The 11445-nt window shown below is 40.2% G+C and overlaps 1 protein-coding gene across 1 annotated transcript; it reads right to left on the bottom strand.

Moving 5' to 3' along the window:
• Positions 1–835: 835 nt before the first annotated feature.
• Positions 836–11024, bottom strand: dmbx1a (diencephalon/mesencephalon homeobox 1a). The gene is made up of 5 exons (XM_053652231.1): positions 10992–11024; positions 3426–3591; positions 2820–2998; positions 2306–2684; positions 836–1403 (listed from the first exon to the last, which is right to left on the bottom strand). The coding sequence occupies exons 2-5, from the start codon at positions 3577–3579 to the stop codon at positions 985–987; spliced, it is 1131 nt and encodes a 376-aa protein (XP_053508206.1). The 5' UTR covers positions 3580–3591; positions 10992–11024; the 3' UTR covers positions 836–984.
• Between the last annotated feature and the right edge of the window lie 421 nt (positions 11025–11445).

The raw sequence follows: 11445 nt of genomic DNA, 5'->3' as shown, positions 1-11445 counted from the left end.
CCTCGGAGCGTTAGATATACAGCGATCTGAAATGATATGCATGGACTGTAATTGCATTCCTTCCTCAGCCCAAGGCTAAATGTAATTAAAAGCTTTGCATATGGAGTCGGTGATATTATTTCCTAATTATCCGGCCGTTTGCGGTTTAACACGGTTTAAACGCTGGCCGTAAAACAGGTGAATTCGTCAGGTTTAATTAAGCAATCTGGTATTACAAGGCAGGGATTTAGACGTTACGTACGGAATTATGTAATGTGTAATTCGAGCACACTGACTAATTGAATTAGGACGGCCTCAATGCATGCAGGGAATGAAGCTTTTTTTTTGGAAAAAGTGCTACAATTAAGCAGGTTTACGGTAACTTGTATAAACGGGAAGAAATGTAGGTGTATTTAAAAAAAAAAAAAAAAATGTATAGCATTAGCATAGATTTTTTGCCGGACGTTTGCAGCCTGCTGATTGTGTTTCGTTTTCGTAATACGTTTAGTGACACCTAGTGAAAATGAATCACATTTACCGTATTTTCTGGACTATAAGGCACTTTTTTTTTTTGCTTACATCCACAGTGACACAATGCGTGTTAAAATTGTGCTATTAGCCTTATTTCTAAAACAACTACAAACAAACATGTAGGTAAAATGGCATCCATACGGCATCCTGTAAAATGTTATATATATATAAGGTTATTGTTTTTAGGAGACTTTATTTAGAGGGGTGTGTCTTATACTAAGGTGCAACTTCTAGTCCGGAAAATAGGGTAAATGCATTTTTCCCATTTCAAAATAAGATTTTTTCAATGAAAAACTTGAGTACAAAAATATTTCGGCATCAACAATGAAAGGGGGAGAAAAAAAAAAAGTTGCTCAGAAATTACACCAAATTTCTTTACATAGATTTTGTGAATCGTCTTTGCGGGTCCAGGTGGCAGCTAGGGGTTTTCATTTTCGTTCAGCCGAGCGTGTCCTGTTTTGTCGCAGTTAGTGTTTAGTTGGGCATGGTGTCGAGGCCGAGCGAGGCGGCGTGTTGCTTGGCGCGTAGCCGCAGGTTCTCGATGCTGCTCGTCTTGCTGTTGTGGCCGGGCAGCGCGGCGGAGGCCTGCAGCAGAGGACCGCTCCAGACCTGCTGCGCGTGCTGGGACAGGGACTGGTAATACGACTGGCAGGGCAGCGAACCCAGCGGCGCCGGGACACTCACGTTCATGCCCAGGTAGGGCAAGGAGGACGGGGCGGCCATGTCGAACGACGGATAGTGCACCAAGCTGTTAGTAGCCGCCATGTGCTGGCGGAACTGCTCCTGCAGGCGGAAGAGGCTCAGCGGTGACGACGAATACGAATGGCTCTGAGAGATGCCTCCAGTCATGCCGTTAGCCCCGGATGTGATCGCCGGCGAGCCGAGGGGAGAATCTGGAAGGAAAGACATGGAGACAGTGTGTTAAAATGTGGGGTCGATTACACAGACGTGGCAACGTTTTTTGAGTCCTTGCCGCGTGAATATGGGAGACGCTTGAAAACTTTTCGTAATAAATGCACTGGAAAAGCTGATTAACTGAAGGGGAAAGGACATGAGCCTCAGTTTCTTGAGCCAATAGAAAAAAAGTGGGCGGGACTGTGGTCTCTTTTTGTAAGAAAATTTTTAAAAACGGAGGAGTCATGAATTATTCATTAGCAGTCAATGTTTTCTTGTACATTAAGTCGATTATCAGCTATAAAAACATCATCACAGAGAAACTAATAGAATAAGGCCGTTGTGGTCTAAGCATGGAGATGGAAAGACGTATACTGGAGTCACTGGCGTTACTCCAGGCGTTAACCATTAACCCCACGGCACCTTGAGCAAATGCTCTCTTAAGCAAACCTGAGTAGATGTTTTCAGCCAAATAATGAACTTCTAGCCACAGATAAAGTTTGACGGTCCACAACATGAAGTCGTGTGCTCAAGTTACACAATTCCTCAAAACAGCGATCTGTGTCAGTGGGTTTGTGCTTAGCCTGCTTAGCATCAACATATGAATCCATGACCACACCTTATTAAAAAATAGCCATCATGTCACCTCAGCACCTGTAATTCTGAGTGAAAAGGACAAAAAGCAAAAGGGATGATGTATGATGGAGGGAAATTCCAAATGAGATGCAGCTGAGCTTCATTTACGCTTAAAATTCCACCCTGGTGCAGGACAGATGCTGTTTTACAATATAACCGTATTACTATAAACATCATTAATGGTGTTAGATAAACTGCATCAGTGTATTATGACAGGATATCATGATTAGACGTGGAAAAATATCATCTCGGCTCACGTCTTTACCTGGTTTGGGGCTGAGACGTTTACAGGGAGGAGAAAGCCTCCCGGATTTGTCCACCTTCATGTCGTCCTGGTGAAGCTTTAACTCTTCTTCCCTGTCGGTTGTGTTGTCCTCTGTGGCCGACTCGCTCCCTGACTGCTCCGCGGAGGTGACGTTTAGCTCCACGCTCAGCTCCGACGGCCCCTCGGCCTCGACGGAAGAGGAAGAGGACGTGGACGAAGGAGGAAGCGGGTTCTCCAGGTTTACAGTGGAGGGAGTGTCGTTCTTCTCGCTTGCTCCTAACGTTCCTTCAGGTGAGGCGTCCTTCTGCTTCTGGAGCTGCTCCTTCTGCAGGCTGCGCTGCTTCTTACGAAACTTCGCCCGCCGGTTCTTGAACCACACCTGATTTCAAAAAAAGAATGCTTTCCGATTGAAACAGGCGGAGACGTTCCGGAAACCTCGGCTATTTCTTATCGTGTGATTCTTGAATCCGAGGATGCTGTAGTGAAACGTTTATGGGTTTGAATAACGTCTCACCTGGACTCGGGCCTCGGGTAGGTTGGTGCACATGGCCAGACGTTCACGCATCACCACGTCCGGGTAGTGTGTTTTCTGAAAGGTTTTCTCCAGAGCCTCGAGCTGCTGCGCGGTGAAGGCCGTGCGACTCCGCCGCTGCTTACGATGCTGAGAGCCGTAACGAGCCTCGAGTATAATGTCTTGAAATGTGCAGCCGTTTTTCGAAGAGAGAAAAAAGAAAGATGTTTAATCAGTTGAACGTGACACTTTTGACGCTTTTGTATACGTGTCCCCAGTGGTAGGGACTAATGGGAAACAAAGCAAGCAATGAAGTTAATTAATCAAATTAAGTGATCAGAAGTATCGTATCGTCGAGTAATTGAATATCGGAATAGTCGGAATGTACCGAGCCTGACTGCTTAATGTAAAGTGCTGTTGAGTTTCGAAGCACGGTTTAAATTTTACATTCGCAGGTTTCGGGTCACGGATCGTTCCCCTCTTGTTCATCGTTAGGCTTCGGTTCAGTTGTTCATATGACGAACAGCAACTCGAACACAACATGACTAGCATATAGCATTACTGTATGTACAGATGTTATTGTTATGTCACACCGAGCCTCTCACTCACCAGCCAGCCTCTCAGCGAGCGTGAGCGCGTGTACCGACGGCCGGTAGTCGGGTGCGTGCTGGGCCTGTTGAGCCGCCTGCTGATGGAGGTTGTACATGGCGCTCAGCGAGTTCATGGCGTGGAGGGAATACCCGTTCACGCCGTAGTGCTGCATGGCGTGTGATGCCTGCAAACAAAACGGACACCGCGAGTCTTAATGCAAAGGATTCCTTCCGTTTTATTTACAGCGCTAAAGCCCTTTTTGTAGCCCGTGCAACAACCATCCCATTCACCACCATCTTAAATATTAGATACGTCAGAAGAAAAGAAACGATCCTGTTTAGCCGGAACTTCTCACAGAAATCTAAGCTCGCGCATCATGTTTCGAAGCGCTAGATCAGCAGCTTTTGATTTGTCTTATTAGTATTCAAGTTCACATCATTTCTGCTTGTTTTTAAATATCACGCTTCCAATAAAACCCTTTTCACTGAAGTAATCCGTCAATTAGACTTGTAACGTGTATATAAATCTATAATAACTAGATAATAACCCTAACCAACTGCTGTGCCGCCATGTTAAAAGCAATTAAAAAGCATTCCTAAATGTTACGCAACCCACGTTTCTAGACAATACACTCCTAATGCGAGCTGTGTGTGTGTGTGAGAGAGAGAGAGAGAGAGAGAGAGAGAGAGAGAGAGAGAGAGAGAGAGAGCAAAACATGTCTGCACACCTGATAAATTTATTAACACACACTCCATGAGGTTACAGTGTGTGTGTGTGTGTGTGTTAGAGGGGTGAGATGGGATGAAATGAGATGAGACAAGATGAGCAGAAACACTGTTCTCCCACTTGGCCTGACGTCTCTCTAAGGAGAGAGAGAGAGAGAGAGAGAGAGAGATGATGGTTTCCTACCATAATTCTAATTAAAACCGTAATTATAATCGTCCGTTCAGAATCTTGTCAGGAAGACGAGTGAATAACGAGCCACGTCATCAACGTGTTAGGCTAATTAATGACTTAATTGATTAATTAATGCACCGGTCTCATCAGTGCTTTAATTAATGAGTCGGTTTACTGTCATAAGCAGCATTAATATTAGCATTTCGTTTGCTTTGCAAAGCATTCTGGGAAGAGGGGTCTGTTCATTAGTATCACATTACGCCTCGTTCCAGTCCATTATTCGTATAAAAGAACCTAATTGCCGCAATTAGCACTTGTTTACCTAATGGAATGTGACTTTATGCGTTCGGCTAAATTACTGTAACTAATCCGATAGTTTCAGGTTTTCTACGCAGATCTGATTTAGATCACAATAACTGACGAGTTTATTGAAAGCAGTACGATGAGGAATATTTAATATTGTTCATTAAGCCAAGCTTTAGGAAATGCAATTTATTTAATATTTAGATTAAAAAATAATAATTATAATACGCATTTAAATAATAGTGTCATGCTTCTTAAATTAGGGTGAGTGTACCTCCTCTTTTTTCTTTTTCTTTCTTTAGTACTGAACATAACTTTCAATCTCCATCATTGGCTATATATCTACTATTATAGTTCTTTCTATTATTATTATTATTATTATTATTATTATTATTATTGTTTTATAAATCCAGATGATGTTCATTTGAATCCGATTGCAATTTTTAACAACACTAGAAAATGACTTTTAATTGTTTTGGTTTTTCTAAATGAGATTTTAACACAGTGCGACTTGTTCCTGCGTGTGAAAAGAAAGTTGGAAAGGAATATAAATAAAACCCTCTGAAGGTTCCTGTATGGAAATATGAGGGTCCATATTGCTTCTGTGTGGATTATGTCCCTAAAATAAATCTTGTGTCGCAATAATGCTTCAGTTTAGAATTTTTTGCAATTTTAATAAAATAGGAAATTGTTAGGATTTATTTGTCTTTTTTTTTTTTTTCCGAATCACGGCGTAATGTGGAAAGTTGGAAAGAAATAAGACAGTTTAAAGGATCTAGTACAGAAATATGATGGTCCATCTGTATGGGTGCATTATATCCCTAAAATAAACCTGTGCTGCAGTCAGAAGTGGCTCGGTGGAGATATTTTCTCTCTCGAAAGGCTTTCGAGCTGAAAAAAAGTTTGCGACCCCCTGCTGTAGTGTGCGATTTCCACTATGGTGACAGGTTTAAGATGAAACCCTGGAGGAACGATTAGATATGTATTAGATATGCATTAGATATGTATTAGCATGAAGGCGCAGGACAGAGCGGCGTATCTCACGGCACTCTGCATTAGTCGGGAGGAAAAAGTAAATCTCCACCTGCTGGTGTTAAGAGCCGTGAGGCTGCTGCTTTGTCCCCAGACACTTAACACGGCGAGGTGCGGATTTAGGCGACTCTTTTCCTCACTAATGCACATGGATGTATTACTGAGTCGGTTATCAGATTAAAAATAACAGCGAGCGGCCCCGGTGCTGATTCCTCGAGGCGTCCGATTCATCAGGATGCTGACAACGAGGGCAGGAACGTTCGTATTCGTATTCATATTCATTTAACGCAGGTGTTTTTAATTGCTAATAATTCATTCTGCAAAATCTTTTTATCTACGTAAAGAAGAATTCAGCAGCACAGCTGATGGTTATGAACTCCAGCGTGGCTTTCTGGGAGTCCTGGGATTTGAACTGGCAACCCGTTGGTCATTCGGACAGAATTTTTACTGCCGTCGAAATATCACATGCAGACCAAGGACTAAGTTAAACGTACTAATAAAAATAAATAATATTAAATGTAATACTACTACTACTACTGCTGCTAATAATAGTAATAATAATAATAATAAGAAGAAGAAGAAGAAGAAGGAGAATACATTTTTCAATGACCAAGAAAAAAAGTCAATACTTTTTGTTTATGTTTATTATTCATTCTATTTTTCATTAACAGATAAAGTACTTATTTGTAATAAGACTAATTTGTGCAATTTAAAAACGATTTAGACACGACCCCGAAAATACACATTTCTTAAGAGTTTTTCTTTGCATCTTTTTTACTCCAATATCACACTACTAAAAAAATAAAAAATAAAAACAACAACAACAACAAAAAAGTGCTATTAATTTCATCTGAAACAAACAACCAAACAAACAAACAAACAAAAAAAACAGGCTATAGAGCATTTGATGAGTTTTAAGTCTGTGTTTGTTTAATCAACAGAGTGATTTAATTCAGTTTAATAAAGTAATTAAATTACTTTTAAAATGATTTTTTTTTTCACTCCAGCATCACAACACATCGTTCTGATCTCAATATTTTTTGAACGTTCCATGACATTTTTATTTATTTTTTGTTAGTTCAGTACACTGAAGCACATTAAGTAGTTTAATTAATAAATCTGTTTATTCTAAAAAGTAGTCTAATGTAATTGTGATGATGAAATGTTTATAACTGAATATCACACACAGAGGGTCATGCAGCTTTCCTAAGCCTTATTATCATGATTTTAGAAACAGAAATACGGGCAATTTTTGGTTTATATTATTCTTATTATTAGAGGGTTGTTTGTTTGTTTTTTTAAATAAAATGTGCAGTAGCATGCACCTCTAGGCATTTTGTAATTATTTTAGTATTAGATATTTGGTTTAATTTGGTTTCTTCTTCTTGTACTTCTTCTTCTTCTTATTATTATTATTGCACAATAATATGATAAGAACTAAGCAGTAAAGTAGGCTGTACACGCACACACACGCACACACACACACACACACACACACACACACACACACACACGTGCAGACCCACAGCATTGCCTATACACGCCTCTTTTCGGGGGTGGCAAACGCATTAAATGCATTAAGCAGACATTTTGGCTATTAAATATTATTAAACAGACATTAGGCGGTGTTGTTGAATGCGCCCTCCCTCCCTCCCGTCCTCCCTCCCTCCCTGTACAGCCTATTAAGTGTGCTTGATCAGGGGGCCAAGTGGGAATTGGTTTAATTCTCTCGGACAGAAGGTGCTTTGCTAAACATTTACTTTTCTCCCCGCAGTGTTTTTTGGAAGTGAATGGGCTCGATTTCCCCGCGCGCCCCTTATCCCGCGGCGGCGTTTTGGCTGAGATGGATGGATGGAGGGATGCGGGGATGGAGGGATGAGTGGGAGGAGGGATTGGGTGTGTGTGTGTGGGGGGGGGTCGCTTTTCGACTCCTTCGCAGCTATAAAATATGCACACTGATCCCCATTTGGCTTCCTCCGTCCTTAATGGAAGTGCAAATAGGTTTCGACTGCGGAGGCCTTCATCTATCATCAGCACTGACACGGACGGACGTACACACACACACACACACACACACACACTTGTACATGTAAACGTGCTTCTTGCATACAAGAATTTGGGTTGTTTTTTTTAGCCAATTTGTTAGAAATGTAACCGTGTAAAAGTGTAAATTTGATCTGATCACGTCACATCCTTTATTTCTTTACACTAAATTTATTTCCAAAAATCAATGAGCCTTCATTATTACAAATTTCTTCTTCCTCTTCTTCTTGAAATAGCTGTGTGTGTGTGTGTGTGTGTGTGTGTGTGTGACTGATACCTTCCCTGTAAACTCTTCAACACTCCAATAAACCCAAATTTGTTCCACGTTCAAAATGAAAAATTTAAATGCAATATATTCGGATTCTCCTTCGATACGCCGCGGTTTCCTCACAGGCCGCTAATAAACTGTCAGGAATGAAGGTACCAACATGTACTTTTCCTTCTCGCCATCGTGGTACCATCACGTGTGTCTCCTTTGTACCGTTAGTGCATATCTTTGACCTTTATTGAAATAACTGAAGGTACACAATCAGACCATAAGGAGCACCATTAAAGCTTTACTGGGTTAAAGTCGCCACGTTACACACCTTCACACACCACAGGTACAAAACACAACGTACTCCACGCTACCCCACCGGCGACGTTTTATATCTCAAACTAACTCACATTCACCACTGCGAAAATGTAAAAATTATACATATAGACTAATAATATGCAAAGTATATTCGTCTCTATGGGGATTAAAGTTCGTATCGCTCGATAAACATCACGTTAGGACGAAAAGGAGAATAAAAGGAAGAAAGAAAAGGCTGTTTTGTCTCTCAACTTTAGAAGTACAAACAATTTAAAGTGTTGCTTAGGGGCGAATTATGCAGTTGTAAAAGTACTTTTTTTTCATTAATAAAAGAATAGTGGAATATTTTCAACAGATAAATCTATACAGATCTATATATGTGTGTGTGTGTTTGTGTGTATTTATATATATATATATATATATGTTTTGTGTTTCCAAAAGAACTTGGTTAACTAATAAAACATTAAAAAATTTTATTTAAACAATTATAAACAATTAAACATGGCCAAAGTGGGAAACTGGTTTTAACTCGGCTAAGACGGCCTCTTTTTTTGCCTCAGGTTAAATGCTAGGCCTATTTAGCACAAAGCCCAGCTTATATTAATAGCATGTTTCGCAGCCATTGTTGTTCTATTCCTCTGCTACTTCTTGCTGGAGGCTGTGTGTGTGTGTGTGTGTGTGTGTGTGCGTGAGTGTGTGTAGCAGCACTCCATGGTTACATTATTAAAACATCATTATGTAAATTGGCGTGTACAGTCTCAGCCTCTGATCGGACAACATTAGACAAAACACACACACACGCACACTGTCCACTTTCTGAAAGGCCTCCAGCGACTCTTTAGTCTTCTCACTGACAGATATTTATGTTGTCAATCATAATTTTTAGTGCAAGCTGTTCAAAGATCCCAGAACAGACATGACGACAGAGAGAGAGAGAGAGAGAGAGAGAGAGAGAGAGAGAGATTTGGGAAACTTTTTAAAAGCTCTTTGTAAGTGAAGTTTAATGTTTTTTTTTCGTGATTGATTATTTTAAAAATATGTAGTAAATCCTCAGACAGTAAGCAAGAGAAGTGTCTTCATTTGTGGATTTGAAACGTCGTCGTTATTCAATCCTATACTTCAGCTCTAAGCCTAAAAGGTTATTTATTCATTATAACGCCACCTGTTCCGAGTTCTGCATTTAGTTATTTGTTTGTTTGTTTGTTTGTTTGTTTTTAGAAAAGAAATGACCGATCTACGCTGTTTCATCCGAATGATCGGATACGCTCGTAAAACTTGGAATTCGATCACAACTTAGCCCAAAATGTGTGCTGCTCACAGGGCACAAGGTCCACAAGTGGAGGCCCTGCAAACATTCGGCCGTAGATCTAATTACGATCACGGCGATCACAGCAATCCGTCCGTTCTAACCACACAGAAGTATCGTTCATTTATTCTTTATTTATTAGAAGTTCCTTAAACCTCTGCTAGACATCATTTCGTGATCTCAGGAACAGAAAACTCCAGGATTAACCAATATATATATATATATATAAATATAAATGATTAGTTAATGCATGCGCACTGAGAAAAAGTATCAAGCTTTATGTGTTGGAATAAAATGAAAGATTTTTTTAAAAATCTGAATTTAATTGGACATCACCAACATCAATTGGATTCCATAAGATATAATATAGTTTAATATGGTTAAAATGATGGGGTAAAGAACTTCTTATAAAGTTATTTAGAGTTATGATCTCGTTGTTATAGTTCTTATGTACTTCTCATGAAGGCTTAAAGGCTCTTTTGGCTTTACATTTGCAGTACATAAATATGATATATTAGAAGTATGCAGTATTATATACTAGTAAGAATTCTATTATATACTAGAAGTGTGTGTGTGTGTGTGTGTGTGTAAATATATATAGATATAGATAGATAGATACTCTTTATCTTCTAAATACATTTTGTCAAATTGATATATAAATAATAAATTGTAGTCTGTTATTCAGCTATATGCTTTTGTTGCGCTCATGATTTAACGTTAACATTCAACCGCTTATTGGTTTATCGGTTGCACAAAAGATCACGATGTTTGACACGTATTGTAATTGTACACACACACACACACACACACACACACTTTTCCTCATTTCCATTCAGTGGAAATAATATCTGAAGTGTGAGATAATACTCTGAAAAGTCAGGTCAGGTTGGCCTAAAACTTTCAATTCATCGGGATTCTCAGTAGGAACGTGATCAAGCAAGGTTTGGGTTCGGCTGTCGGATTAGAAACGGTAACCTCTAGTCAGGACTTCAGAAATGTTTCATGGATTTTATTCATGGGTTTAATTTACAGCGAGAAATCTTAGACGAGGTGTGGGGGAGGAAGAAAAGTCAAAAACATTTCTAAATTCTTTGTTCTGAACAACAAACACTATCTCCAGTCTCCAGCAACCTACCTAAGTTGTTAAACAAACATTTTCAGATAACCAAGATTGCATTAATCACGAGCTGGTTGTGGTTGTGATGTCATCACGATTGTGTATGGGGAGAGAGAGAGAGAGAGAGAGAGAGAGAGTAAAGTGTGAAGTGTCCACACAGGAGGTTATTATGGACTCATGCGTATTGACGCGTCAGACAATGTAAACAAATAAAACACACATTATTAATGTAATGTATGGACTATCTGTTGGATCTAAGAGTGAAATCAATATTTAATGCAGGTGTTAGAGAGTTGCATTGCTGCTGCTTACCTCTGTGTGTTTCTTAGCCGAGAAACAAACAAAACGCGCAAAGTATCCTGGAACCTCAAGAAGTTAACCCTCAGGTGGTAATATTTTCTTTTGCCTGTCCTCGTGTCCACTTCCGGACTTCCTTCAGTCTCTGCAAGTTTTCTCAGTCCATCCAAAGTGTCTCAGTGTGTGTGAGTGTGTGTGTGTGCGTGCGCGTGTTTCCAATCTCGTGCTCCTGCGGACGCGCAGCGGTGCCATCTATGAGCTCCAGGTTCGGGGAGGGATTTTAAAGAGCGCCGGCTGAGAGCAGCTCGGATTTCTATTGGTGCTTTCAGGTGTCAATCAAACCGATGAGGTTTCTGCGCTTTGCCCTGGGCTCGAGGACTCGTGTGATGGGCCAGGACCCCGTTTTTTAAATTTCTCCAGTCACGCGCTTACAGAGAGCCAAAAAAGAAGGAATGAATAAAATCAGTTA

Source organism: Ictalurus furcatus, chromosome 20 (assembly GCF_023375685.1).
Source record: "Ictalurus furcatus strain D&B chromosome 20, Billie_1.0, whole genome shotgun sequence".
NCBI classification, from domain to species: domain Eukaryota; kingdom Metazoa; phylum Chordata; class Actinopteri; order Siluriformes; family Ictaluridae; genus Ictalurus; species Ictalurus furcatus.
Note: the sequence above shows the minus strand (reverse complement) of the source record. Positions and strands in the feature narration are given on the sequence as shown.

Bases quoted from the DNA above. Each gene is read 5' to 3' on its own strand.
- dmbx1a (XM_053652231.1), bottom strand. From the start codon at position 3,579: ATGCAGCACTACGGCGTGAACGGGTATTCCCTCCACGCCATGAACTCG. The intron at 2,685-2,819 runs GTGAGACGTTAT...TTTTGAAATCAG, and splicing joins TACCCGAGGCCCGAGTCCAG to GTGTGGTTCAAGAACCGGCG. The intron at 1,404-2,305 runs GTAAAGACGTGA...CTTTCCTTCCAG, and splicing joins ACGTCTCAGCCCCAAACCAG to ATTCTCCCCTCGGCTCGCCG.